We start from the raw sequence: 14,150 nt of genomic DNA, 5'->3' as shown, positions 1-14,150 counted from the left end.
GTCAGCAACCTTTACCACCCAAAGAGCCATTTGGACCCGTTTTCCACGGCCCTGAAGATCTACCGAGCTGGAGAGGCAGCTCCACATGGGGCCACCTCTGGTTCAGCCCCTCCACTCACCTTTCCTTCCAGCACTGCTCTGGAGGGACACGCCCACGCTACCCTCTGACCCAGTGATGGAGGCACCCGTTTTGGGAGTCCATAACTTTGTACCCCCCGGACCAACCTTCACCAAACTGGGGTGGTATCAGCAGCAGACTATCCTGATAATACCACCTAGGTTTAGTGAAGTTTGATTCAGGGGGTCCAAAGATATGGACCCTCAAATGGGAGACCCATTTACTATTAGCTCCCATTGGAAACAATGGGGGATGGGGCACCCCTTTTGGGAGTCCATAACTTTTGATCCCCTGAACCAAACCTCAGAACCAAACTTCACCAAACCTGGCTGGTATCATCAGGAGTGTCACCTGGTGATAGCCTGAAGTTTTGGTACCACTAGCCTAAAAACTGCGTCCCTTGCAGACCAAAAACCGAAAAAACACTTAAAAAATACAAAACCCCACAAACGGGGGGCGGGGGGGTGGAGCTTCGGACATGCAATGGGGGGGTCTGAACCTGAGAACCCCCACTTACCTACGTCCTTGCTCTGACCTCCAGGTCATGCGGAGCCGCAGTATAAGGCTGAAAGAGCCGCATGCGGCTCCGGAGCCGCAGGTTGCAGACCCCTGAGCTAGAGAATAAGTCCTGAGTTCACAGACCCCCCCACCCCCCATGTCCGGAGGGGTTGCTGCTGTGGCCCTGCACTCATCCTCAGAAGGGCAAGCCAGATGACTGTGAACTTTCCGCTCCCCTCCACCCCCAAGATGTGCTTGGCAGTCAGGTTGGTTTGCAATGGAGAACGATGGCACCACCAGCATGCAGAGAACACTTGAGCGCCCAGCTTTTCAGGTGTCCTGTTCTCAGTGGTTCCATAAACTGGGGAGGCCTTGATGTAGGCCTCACATACTATATATGCTTGCATAGAAGTCAACTTTTTCAGCACGTAAGTGAGGTGTATTTTAAAAGATACTTTAAAATATTTTAAATATATTTTTAAAAAATATATTAAAAATATTTTAAAATATTTTAGGGTTTTTATTTGTCAGCTGCCAGGAGGTGCAATTTTTAGGCTAGCAGCACCAAAATTTAAGGAATGTTTCAAGAGACTCTCCTGATGATACCACCCAAGCTTGATAAAGTTTGGTTCAGGGGGTCCAAAGTTATGGACCCCGAAAGGGGGTGCCCCCATCCCCCATTGTTTCCAATGGGAGCTAATAGTAGATGGGTCTACATTTTGAGGGTCCATAACTTTGAACCCCTTGAACCAAACTTCACTAAACCTGGGTGGTATCATCAGGAGGATCTCCTAAAGATAATCTGAAATGTTGGTACGGCTAACATAAACATTCCTCCCCTGACCAAAAATCCAGTTTTGAAGTATTTTAACTCTTGTGTTTTAGCTTGGTTGCTAATTGAGCTAAGGTTTTTGTACTTTTAACGTTATTGTTGAGACCATATTGTTTTTGTTTACCCTTTTTTCCACTTACAGAGCTACTTTACTGTTTTTCTTTGAAGTAAATATTCAAAAACATTTAACCTACTGATGCCTCAATTCATGTAATTTTATTGGTATCTATTTTTATTTTTGAAATTTCCCACCCTCGACTTATACACGAGTCAATACGTTTTCCCAGTTTTTTGTTTTAAAATTAGGTGCCTCGACTTATATGCGGGTCGACTTATACATGAGTATATACAGTATGTCATCTCTCAAGGGCCTGGGCAAGGCTAGTTGCCAGTCCCATCCTAGGCCTCACCTGCCCTGCTGTGCTTCTTCCTTAAATCTTTGTGTCCCTCCACACTGGTTGTTGTGGCTTAGCTGTAGCCTGCCCCTTGTCAGGAATGGCACCTGCCTCCCCTGGTATCAAACCTTTGGCCACACTTGGTCAGGGGAATATCCTTTGCCTATCTGTTATATGCTAATGGGCCTTTTGTTCTCAATCTCCGTGCTTGGTAAGGTAGTCAAGTAGGCAGCCTCACCTCGGGCCTCTGGAAGGGGGGGAGGAAGGAATGAAGGCTATGCTTGGCCTTGAGACACTGGAATTCCATAACGAAGCTTTTCACACCTTGTTGTTCTACTAATCTGTGGGGAGATGGGAGGGGGAGTTCAAGTGGGAAAAAGAGGGAATAAATCCCCAGATCTGGCTTCCTGCAGTTTGAGTCCTGCTGACAGCCCAATAAAAGCTTCTGATTTTATATCCAGAGTCAATGTATTGATCTTTGTACCAAGAGCTAACACCCCTGAAAGTTGCTGCTGTTTCAGTTTAGTGGCTTTTTCATTCTTTGGGCACAGCCTGGTGAGTTTCAGAAGCCAGTTCAGTGTTAAGGTTTTGCTGTAGGCCCTGTTACTGGCCCCCGTGGCTCTGCTGAACCCTCTTCCCAGAGTGGCACCCGGCCCATGCTTCAGGAAAGAGAGCAAGGTGGCTTGCATCCTGAAACAGCCGCTGCTGCAGCGACTGCAAGATGGGTCTGCTTGAGTTGCAAGCCTTATGCCAGGGATGAAATTGACGGGCCCAGCCCCTTCAACTGCCCCCCTCTCCTCTGCCAGCCCTGTGCTGTTAAGCCAGAAGGAGAACAAGGTGGACATAGAGAAGAAATCACCACCAAGACTGCAGCCACACAGGAGAAGAGCCAGCTGGCCGCCGTGGAGAGGTGGTGCTTTCGTTTCCCCTTTCTCCATGGCCAGCTTGCTCTCCTGGAAGTGCCTGCACAGCCCCACTGGCCTGCGCACGTGTGTTGAGAAAGGAGGGGGAAGGCTGAGAGGGAAGCTGTTCCCTTTGCTCTAGTTTCACGATGATAATGCAGAATGTCAAAGGCTTCCACGGCCGGAATCACTGGGGTGTTGTGGGGCTTTCGGGCTGTATGGTCATGTTCCAGTAGCATTTTCTCCTGACGTTTCATCTGCATCTGTAGCTGGCATCTTGAAAATGCAGGCGAAACGTCAGGAGAAAATGCTACTGGAACACGGCCATGTGACCCGGAAAACCCACATCACCCTAGGAATGCCGACTGTCCTCAGCTTGATTAGAGCAGGGGCGGAGGAGGGGAATGCCTTTGTTCTGTGAGGCCAAATTTGGAGTAGGGAAAAACAAGGGAAGTGTTCCTACGTTGCCAAAAGTGGTTGTAGCCAGGCGCTCCTTGAGAGGTCTGTCAAAGAGGAGTCGATTAATAGAGGATCAGTTCCCACTACTGAATGACAAGATAACTGAGTGGAATCTACAGGGGTAAAGGCAGTGAATACCAGTTGCTGCAGGATGAAAGGGGGTGGGTGGGTCTTTGTGTCACACCTGTGCACCTTCTTACTAGGGCCCTCTAGAGAGCAAGATATTGCATCCCTCTGGGCTGTTTTGCAACTACAAAAAATGCTGGGTCACCTTCATGGGCCTGTGGACTGGGATGCAGGGCCTTCAAGGTTGGGACCAGCAGCCTGTGTGACCGGTGGCGCTCTGCACTGGTCACTGTTTTGCCTACACTAAGACCTGTTTGACTTCTTCGGATGCTAATTCTTTTTTTCCCCCTCCGCTAACAGTTTCAGTTAGATATCGAGCCAAACGTGTTCTTCGAACCCCCGCGGGCCAGTGGTGCCAAGGTGTTGGCCCAGAACAAAAGCCAGGAGTTCTCGTTCAGCGGCGAGACGGCTCCTAAAGGTATGCAGCCTCTCAGCAAGACCATGTCCAAGTTTGAGATGCTGGCCAAAACAGGTAAAGAGACACGCCTGGGCCTTCGCTTCCTCCCTGCATCCTGCTTTATTCTCACCTTCCCGTATCATTCCATCTTTCATCACCTCTGTGGCATTCATGCATCATCTTATCCTGCTCTTCCCAGTGTCCTTTCTGTGCATTATTACAACCCTTGATCCAGTTGTCCAGCAGCACTTGAGACCATGGGCTCCTCTGGAGCTTCATGGGACTTCAAAGTATTTTTTGAACTGTGGGATGAATTGCATCCAACATCTTTTGTGACAAGTGTGGGGTGTTTGACTTAACGGAAGTACACTCTGAAGGAGTTGATATCAAATTAGCATCTCCTGCTCTTTGACACCTAAAAGAAGAAGAGTTTGGATTTATATCCCCCCTTTCTCTCCTGTAAGGAGGCTCAAAGGGGCTTACATTCCCCCCAGCAAACACCCTGTGAGGTGGGGGGGGGGGCTGAGAGAGCTCAGAAGAACTGTGGCTAGCCCAAGGTCACCCGGCTGGCATGTGTTGGAGTTCACAGGAGTGCTTCTCTCTCCCCACCCCAACTGCTCTTGAGGGAATGAGATTTCACTTGCAGACAGCTGCAGCCCCCCTCAACTCAGAACTACAAAGCCCAGGGAGAACCAGGGAGGGGGGAAAGGGTGATCAGCAAAAGGCTTAAGTGGGCGAAAGTGAAAACTCCACAGAAATGGGACATCCCCAAAAGAGAACCAGCTTGGAGTGGCTTGGAAGGGGGAAGTCCAGAGAAGCAAGATCTTCTCCACAGCAGCGTTGTGGGGATAGTCCAAAGCTGAATCAGAACTCTGTGGAGAATGTCAGCAAGGAGGCTGTTTAATTATGGACAGGACTGTTTAGAAGTTAAATCTCTCTGCAGCAGAGAGACTCAAATGCCCTCCCCTCCTCCCCAGGTTTGCATCTGGAGCAGTTTTTGACAGGCTGGCCTGATTTGGTCTTTTGAGACCCACCCCCACCGCCCTATCCCCCGTGGCAGAAGATCTTGGTGGAGTGCGTTTAAAATGAGCAATGAGAAAACAGGACGATTTAAAGCAATTACGGCTGGCAGAGCAGCAGCTGATCCAAATAAAACCCAACCAGCGGAGAAGTTAGCCTAATGGAGCTGCAGAAAATGGCTTTGGTGTGTAGGCGCTTGCTGATGGCGAGTTGGAATCTGGTTCCAGGTGACCAGATGAGAGGGGAGGTTTTTAAATTTGGAAGAGTTGGTGGTTGCTTGTTTTGGCCAAGCTGGTAATCATTGTTTTTAGGCATTTAACATCTTTGTGGACTACTTTGCACAGCAAAATTAAACAAAAGGCACCTCTGAATGAGAAGATCTTAAGCAACATTCACAGGTGGCTGGCTAGTGGGAGGTAGAAGCACTCCAGGAGAAGACTGTTTGTGGGGGACTCAAAATGAGTCCTTCCCGTGGTGACCTCTACTTTGGGAGGGCCAGGAAGGCATCAGGTGGCTTGAAGGGACTTCTGTAACCGTGCTGACGTCTGCCTGGGAAGCACAGGAGTTAGATCTGGCTTCAGGATATATAAAATCAATGATTTAATTTTTTAAAAATCAGATTTAAAAATCAGATTTTTAGTAAGCTGCTTTTTGAAGAAAAATCTATCTAAAGACAATGTATTGTTGAAGGCGTTCATGGCCGGATTCAACTGGTTGTGGTGGGTTTTCCGGGCTGTGTGGCCGTGGTCTGGTAGATCTTGTTCCTAATGTTTCACCTGCATCTGTAGCTGGCATCTTCAGAGGTGTCTCATAGAGGGGAGCCTGTTACACCCTGTGTAACACACTGTGTTACACTCTGTGAGACACCTCTGAAGATGCCAGCTACAGATGCAGGCGAAACGTTAGGAACAAGATCTACAGCCCAGAAAATCCACCACAACCTATCTAAAGACAGGGTTTTTTAGATTCATCATAGTCCAAATAAGAATTAGTTTTTAATTATGTAGCACGAGACTATATATTCATACAGTGTTTAAAATGTTTGATGAATGAATTCCATTAATCAATTCACAATGTCAGGGTGTTCCAGAGATTTCGGTAAGAGCAGTTTTTCTATCTAGAAGATACTATCACAGATGCTGGGTTTTGCAGTACTGAAAACTGAATTTGTGTCTGCAGAGATAACAAACCTCTTCTTCACAGCAAAAAATGTGATAAAATAACAATTTAGAGTTGAGAAAAATACTTTAGTCCCATTGTTCCTTTGCAAATCCAGGTGCACAGTTTTAACCCCTTACCTCTTAAGTGCTAAATTTCAAGAAGGTCAATGAATAGAAGATAGTTTGGAGTGGAATGGATCTGCACAGGCAGCCAAGTGTGAGGAGGGAGGGGCAAGCAGTGAAAATGGAGACGGAAACTTCTGAGCAGAATCACCCACGGCTCTCGAGATTTTTGTGTGGACCACCTGAGGTTTATCATATTCGTCTCTTCCTGGAGAAGAAAATCTGTGATGGCAGCAGGACGTAAAAGAGACCCAGCTTGAGAATATTTTCATGAAGTTCCTCTACCTACAGATAAGTCAGGCATGCATGCAAAAAGTAAACACCTAAAGCTGGGGACAGCTCACCTCACAATCAGGTCAAATCTGCATAGCCCAAATCTGTACAGTCCATATAACTGTAAAAATAATCTGAAAAGGTATTGTCGAAGGCTTTCACGGCCGGAATCACTTGGGTGCTGTGTGGTTTCCGGGCTGTATGGCCGTGCTGCTAGAACACGGCCATACAGCCCGGAAACCACACAGCACCCAAATCTGAAAAGGTATTATTCTGAAAATGAAACCTTCATCTGGTTGTAAATTTTAAGATCATGCTGGCAAGGAGGAGTCTCTGTGTAGAAAGCCATGATTTAAATGCAGTTTTACTGGTTCGTGATTGATTTGATTTAAATCCTGTCCATCCTGTCTGCCTGCTGGTGAACGGGGCTCTGCCGGGCTCTCCTGGTCTGACCAGCCTGGGGGCTCCGAGGAGCAGGAGAGGAGCCGGCTTTTCGTGACCTGGGTGTGGCAGTTGGTCCGGGGCCAAGAGATTTTTTGAAGCAAAATCTGTTCCAGAAGTACAGGGGTGACTTTTCCAGTATAAAAATCCTCAAGGCAGTATGTCAGTGAAACCCAGGAAAGGCCGAAGTTGATCAAGAGCAGTTAACCCTAATAACGCAAGCAGACTAAAACCAACTCAAAAAGCGACTGTTTGGTTTTCTAAAATAGGGAGTTCAATTAAAACCAAGAGTTGTCTTTTTTAAAGAAGGCAGCAATAGAATATTTAAAGTGGAGTAAAGAGAAAAGGTCAGACTTGGGTGGGCCAGGCTAGCCCCGCCTCATCACGTTCAGACACTAAGTGGGGTCAGCGCTGGTTGGTGTTTGGATTCACAAAGGCAAGCAGTGGCAAGTCAGCCGTTGCTTTGAAAGCCCTGTGGGGGTCACCATAAGTCAGCCATGACTTAATAGCACTTCACTCACTCGCTCACTCTCTCTCTCACACGACAGACAGACAGACAGACAGACAGACAGACAGACAGACAGACAGACAGACAGACAGACAGACAACCAGCTGAAAAAGTCCCAGGACAGTCATTTTATTTATTTATTTATTTATATTTTAGGCTTTTATACCGCCCCATCCCCGGAGGGCTCAGTCATAGTATTGGCTCCTTTTGGACCTTTCTAGGGGGGACATTCTGCAAATTGGGTGCTGCTGTTGGCAAAAGATAATTTGCCAATATTCTGTGAAGCTGCTACAAACAGAACAAGTGGTCAAACTGTCATGGAGCTTCCCTGTAAAACACCCCAAGGTCAGTGTGTTATTCCTCATGGGGGCAGTCTCAAGAGGCTGACCAAAGGGCATGACACTGTTTGGTGGGCAGCCAGGCCTCGGTGGGTATTTCCATTCTTGAAGACACCTAAGTTGTCGACTGCATTGTGACCCCACTATGGGATCAGTTAATGCTGGAAATCTACTGCTCTGGCCTCAGAGATCCTGGCAGGTCTCTCTCAAATGCCTGAAGTGCAGATCTGTGCAGTCCCAACAACAAGATTCACGGTGAAATGGGGATGGGAGAACAGCGGCTTTCAGGAGGGCAAGTGGACGTCTGCGTATGTAAAGTGCCATCAAGTCACAGCCACCTTTTGGCAACCCAGCAGGGCTTAACAAAGAGGTTCAGGGGCGGTTTGCCTTTGCCTGCCTCTGCATAGCGACGCTGGTATTCCTTGGGGGGTCTCCCATCTGAGTGCTAACGGGGGCTGGCCCTGCTTAGCTTCTCTTAGCAACCCTCACCCACTCCTATATCTCCTAGGTAGGGTTGGCAGCTCACCTTGTGTCCCCTGTTTCCCTGAAAATAAGCCCTACTCCGAAAATAAGCCCCAGTTGCAGATTCCCCAGAGCAGCTGATCTGGTCATGTCTGGGGGCACAAAATCATGGGAAAAAAATAAGACATCCCCTGAAAATGAGCCCTAATACATCTTTTGGAGCAAAAATTAATATAAGAGCCTGTCTTATTTTCAGGGAAACACGGTAGGTTCAGAAGCCATAGAGCGAATGTGGGAACCCGAGATGCTTTCTGACACAACCGTTTCCTAGCTGAGAGGATCTGGGGGGTTGTCTGATGCCAGGACAAGGTGGGGAATTGCCAGTGAGAGCAGAGAGGCAGGCTGCTGAAGGCCGGAGAAAACCCGCTTTTGCTGGGTGTCAGGCCAAAGGTGAGGACTTTCCCTGGGCGCGTCCAGGGCATCAGCACAGACTAAGATCAGCCCTGCTCCCTCTCCCCAGCCACCCCTACCAATTCAACCACACTTTTCAGTAGCCTTTTAAAATAGCGTTTCCATTAAATTAATCAAAAGCCTCACCTCCTGATCCGGGGCGGGCTGCTCCGACAGCAATGTGGCTTTTAAATGTGAACTCTCTGAAGTTCTCTTTTGCTTTTAAATGAAGTCTTTCAACACGTCCGTAGCTGCCGGCCGGTCTGTGTCCCTTTGGATGTTTGGAATAAAAGTGGGAATCTGCACTTCAGCAGAGAAGCGTGGGCTTCGCATGACCTCTCCTGGAGCGCAGCTTCTCTGGGCCTCAGCCATTTTAAAGTTCTTCGCCGAGCATCGTCCAGGGTCCATCCTTGGCTCCAGGCTGTTAGGTTAGGACTTGGCAAAAGGAAATCCCAGGGGAGGGGTCCTGTTTCACGCTCATCTTCTCCAGCCTCTGTTAGCCTCTGGAAAAGATGTGTCTGCAGTGAAGCTGTGCAGAACAGACAGAAGGAAAAAGTGCTTCTTCACACAATGTAATCGTTAACTTGTGGAACTTACATCCACTGGGTGTAGTGCTCGCCATTAGCTTGGTGTCTGTAAAGAGATAGATCTGTCAGTGGGTTTTAGCTAGAGGCGTATCTAGGGGGAAAGGAGCCTAGGGCAAAATCTGAGTTTTCTGCTGTGCCCCCCCCCCCCTCCATTTCCCCTAGATAAGGATGCGGGGAGAGAGAGATTGAGCCGTCTGCCGATCTCAGCGCCAGGTTGGAGACGACGCCCAGGTCTATGGCCCAGGGCCGGCGCCCCCCCCACGTGATTATATGGCATGCGCCTGAGGACATGTCCCTGTGGCATGATTTTAGCCTTGATGGCTAATTGAAACCTCCAAGTTCAAAGAGACTATCTCTGAATACTGGGTGCTGGTATATCAGGAGGAGACTTTAACCTCTTTGTCTTGTTTGTGGGCCCTTCAAGCACCCCCCTTCCCCCGCCCCCCCCCCCACGTTGGCCTCAGTGGGAAGTTGACTGCTGGCCATTGGCATGAGATAGCAGAGCTGCTTTTAGGTCAAACCGACAGTTAAGGCTATGATAGTGATGGCTGAGTTCTCCAGTTCAGAAGTAAATTATTTCTGAATATGGAGGTTCCATTTTGTTACCTAGGATAATAGTTGTTGTCGAAGGCTTCCATGGCTAGAATCAATTGAGTATTGTGGAATTTCCAGACTGTGGTCAGGTAGTTTTTGCTCCTAATGTTTCACCCATATCTATGACTGGCATCTTCAGAGGCAAGTCACGGTAAGATGTTTTTTTTCCCCCGTGGCACATCTTACCTTGACATGCCTCTGAAGATGCCAGGTTAGGAGCAAAAACTACCAGACCACGGCCACACAGCCCGGAAGTCCCATAATGCCCGTTAATAGTTGTTGATGGGCAGCTGCGTTATCTTCAAAGGACCTTCTGATTAATTCAGATGGTGCTCCCATTTTTTTACTTTTTCAGACAATGTGCAAACAAAGCTTCCCTTGTCAGAATTTAAGTGTTTTTAATTTTGTTTTCCATTGGAAGAAAAATTAAAGGAAAGTTCATATTACAGCCATTTGCATGCATTACTGAGTTATCTGATTAATTATGGGAACTTGTAAAGATTCTAGTTGAAGCAGACATCTTACTCTTTACAAATATAGGAGACCTACCCGCAGTATCTTAGAGAACCTTGCAACATAATTTAACAGTTTATGTCCTTAAATGCACTGCTGTTTCACGTTCAGATTCCAGCTGTTCACGATTATTTTAGCAAAGCTTAACTATGTGAGGACTTTGCCGCAGTATGTGGATAACATTGGTGAATTGCAGTACCCACTTTGCCCGGTAACAGCTGACATCCATCATGGCTAACTTTTTTGGAGCCAGTGAACTGACTTGATTGTATTTTCCTTAAGCACCACAGCAAATGACAAGCCTTGAGATAAGACAGACCTCCATAGCGTGTCACCAGTCCCAGAACCAGCCCCATCGCTCTGTTTGGCCTGAAATTTAGTATTAGCCACCTAATTATTCAATGAGATGATATGAATTTTTGAAAATACACGGTCCACTCTGGTGGTGTTAGATTGGTTGGATTCTCCTATCAGTTCGCCCCGTCCTTTGCCATGTCTCTGCTGCAGCTGGTTCCAGTTTTGCCCAAGCGCTTGACCTCCCACCCCCTTCAACCCTTGCAGTGTGGCCCCAGGAGGAGTATATCGTGGAGTATTCCTTGGAGTATGGCTTCCTGCGCCTGTCTCAGAGCACCCGCCAGCGCCTCGGCATTCCGGTCATGGTGGTGACCTTGGGTAAGCATGAAGAGGGAGGGGGGAGCGCAAAAATGTAACCTGTACGTAACTCCAGAGGGTTAGACTTTTCAACAGTGCCTCCAGGCACAATCAGACTTCCGTGGACTAACCGCCAGGTTGGATCCTCTCTCACCCACAGAGTTCCACCACACCAGCCTGCCAGTGTGGTGTAGTGGTTAAGGTGCACTCTAATCTGGAGAACCGGGTTTGATTCCCCACTCTGCCACTTGAGCTGTGGAGGCTTATCTGGGAAACCAGATTAGCTTGTGCACTCCAACACTCTCCAACAACAACAGCTGGGTGACCTTGGGCTACTCATGGCTCTTTGGAGCTCTCTCAGCCCCACCCATCTCACAGGGTGTTTGTTGTGATGGGGAAGGGAAAGGAGTTTGTAAGCCCCTTTGATTCTCCTGCATGAGAGAAAAGGGGGATATAAATCCAACTCTCCTTCTTCCTTTCCCGAAGAGTAAGATTAAATGGTACAAGGTCTGCTCATCCCCAGAGGCAGGCATGACAGTTAAGCCCCTGCTTATCTCCCAGAGATAGACCTCAACCGCTCTGCCACACTTGTGGGCAGAGCTCCCCTTCACTGCTCTTTTTCCTGAGCCAGACCTGAGGTCTCTCTGCTCTCTCCCTGAGGCAGAACTCAGCTCCTGTTCTCCTGTATCCCCCCCGGTGTTTCATCCTTGTCAGGAGGCCTGTTAGAATTGGGGATTTGCTTATGCTGCTTTCTGTAAGATGGGGGTTGATGGAATGGGTTAATTGCAATACTGTCTGCCTTTTGCCTGTTTCATGTACGAGCTCTTTCTTCCCAGGGGTTGCCCAAGGTCAGTGGCTGGGCATCTTCACTGTTATCTTTCTTACAGTTACTTTTGGGCGCGCCTTCCCAAGATGGGGGGTGCGAGCTGTTTTAATTGCTGGATTTTGCGTGGGCAAAGTCAGTTCTGGCTTTGTCCAGGGAAGATCCACAGGCTGAATAAACTACTGTTCTACACAAGAGTTTGTCTCAGTTTTTGGGATTCTGACAATCCTCCTTCTTGAAGGTGACTGGATGCTGGAACTGATTTTCCCTTCAAGGGCAGGACAGCCTTCCGTCTGTCACACCAGCGTCCCCAGATTTTTTTCAGCCTGTGGGCACCTTAGGAATTCTGGCACAGGGTAATGGGCGTAACTGCAGAAGAAGAGACGGAGGCTGCTGCAAAACTGCTCTGAGTGAGGCAGGGATAACACTCAGGGTAACTCTTTCGCACTTCAGGCAGAAGCTGTGTTTAGCAGGATGACTTTTAACATGTTGTTTTAAAATATTCCCTTGCATTCAGACAGCTGACCTTCAGTCACACAGTGTGAGGTCTCGAACCTTGAAACAATAAACAGACTCTGTACTGTGGATCAGCAGCGTTTATTGATGTGCATCGAAGCACCCAGCTTGACAAAAGCCAGTTCTGGCAAACCTAGCTTTTGCTATCCCCTTTATTCTGATGCTAGTCCCACCCCCCCGCATTTTCCCAAGAAATGTAAGGAAGAGTCAGTTTGTAGGTGAGGCGCCCCAAGGTCGGCGACAGATAAAGATAGAGAGCCACCTGGCATACTGCCCCCACGAGATAATGGAAACCATCTTGGTTCTCATGAGGCCAAAGCCTAGTTATCTACTCAGTGTGTGAAGCCGTAAGGTAAAGATCAAGGAAAGAATGGCAGTGGCTGGTTACATATATCTTGCAGCAATTACATGGAGTTAGGAATGCATCTCAATCACCTAGATACAATCCCCCTGACACACAGAGAAGATCCTTGTGCTGTGCTGGCAGCTGCTGCCGAAGCAACTTCAGAAAAGATCTGTACAGCCAATCAGTAGCCCTGCTTGGCCTGGCTTACTTTCTAAAAACACTTGGGGAGCAGTGTGGTGCTGAGGGGCTGGAAACCTAATTGGTGACCTGTGGAGCAACTGCGGAACAGGAGTAAGAGGCGTTCTGGCTCCCAGTCTTAAGCACACTGTGGTGTTCTGAGCCTTTTTGTCTAGTGTGGACCCCTGTGGAACATTTTAGCCTCGAGGTCAGAGCATTTTTCCCCACTGCGTTCCCTCGCTTCTCCAGCTTTAATCCCAGGGCCTCTAGCTGGGTCAGCTGTTCTACGAAGCACAGTGCCCTTCAAGACCTCCGCGTTTCTGACCAGCCTCACCTCTGTCTTGTGGGGATTCTGTTTCTGCGTGTTCAGCCTTCCCTATTTAACCAGATAGCCGGGCACAGGCTTGGGGCTGCTACATCTGTGCCAGGTGGTCTGGACAAAGGGGAGTTGAACTGGTTGTGTGTCGAGGGAGGGTCAGAATCCTTACTCCGTGGCAGGCAAGGCACACTGAGCCTCTCGCGCCCAGGCCCCTGGGCTCCTGCCGCTCCTCCCCCTGTCCCCATTCCTATCTCTGTTGTTCCTGATAACTGTCAAACTCCCTCTTGCGGTCTATGCAGGAGCTGGAGGTGTGTGCATGTTTTGGCAGCCTCTGACCATAATTGGTTGGAGTTGCTGTGATGTCACAGAAGTGTCCCAGGCTGTCATTGGTATAAGGAGAACCCAGTACCAAGCTACCTCTCCATGCTGACCAAGGTAGCTAAGTTAACACCCCCTCCCCACCCTCAAGTTGTTTATTGGGACGTTTGTGATGGATGCAGTTTTTAAGTTTCCTGGGAATGTTTTGTTGAATAGCTCTCCTCTTGCAGCCTGGAATCAAGCTGCTGTCAGAATTATTTGTTTGTGCCAGAGACCGAAACTGAAACAGCAGGTGAGGAACAGCTGTGAGTCGCTCACAAGCAGGTTCGCCCTCCCCTTTTCTCCCAAAGTGCTTTGCTGTCATCAGAGCTGGCTAACTGCAGAAGTTTGCAAGCAGAGAACATAAGAACATAAGAACAAGCCAGCTGGATCAGACCAAGGTCCATCTAGTCCAGCTCTCTGCTACTCGCAGTGGCCCACCAGGTGCCTTTGGGAGCTCACATGTAGGATGTGAACGCAATGGCCTTCTGCGGCTGTTGCTCCCGATCATCTGGTCTGTTAAGGCATTTGCAATCTCAGATCAAAGAGGATCAAGATTGGTAGCCATAAATCGACTTCTCCTCCATAAATCTGTCCAAGCCCCTTTTAAAGCTATCCAGGTTAGTGGCCATCACCACCTCCTGTGGCAGCATATTCCAAACACCAATCACACGTTGCGTGAAGAAGTGTTTCCTTTTATTAGTCCTAATTCTTCCCCCCAGCATTTTCAATGAATGTCCCCTGGTTCTAGTATTGTGAGAAAGA

The 14,150-nt window shown here is 48.4% G+C and overlaps 1 protein-coding gene across 3 annotated transcripts in view; it reads left to right on the top strand.

The window, feature by feature from the left end:
- Positions 1 to 14,150, top strand: part of TMEM259 (transmembrane protein 259) — a 46,996-nt gene that overhangs the window by 20,757 nt on the left and 12,089 nt on the right. For 2 of the 3 annotated variants that reach the window (XM_048496154.1, XM_048496151.1), the window contains 2 exons: positions 3,631 to 3,802; positions 10,758 to 10,868. In XM_048496154.1, coding sequence (XP_048352111.1) covers positions 3,631 to 3,802; positions 10,758 to 10,868 — 283 coding nt within the window. The remainder of the gene's footprint in view (positions 1 to 3,630; positions 3,803 to 10,757; positions 10,869 to 14,150) is intronic. The other variant, XM_048496152.1, reaches the window with a different exon arrangement.

The sequence above is a fragment of the Sphaerodactylus townsendi genome, linkage group LG05 (genome assembly GCF_021028975.2).
Source record: "Sphaerodactylus townsendi isolate TG3544 linkage group LG05, MPM_Stown_v2.3, whole genome shotgun sequence".
NCBI classification, from domain to species: Eukaryota; Metazoa; Chordata; class Lepidosauria; order Squamata; family Sphaerodactylidae; genus Sphaerodactylus; species Sphaerodactylus townsendi.
This window is presented reverse-complemented; position numbering and strand designations above follow the sequence as displayed.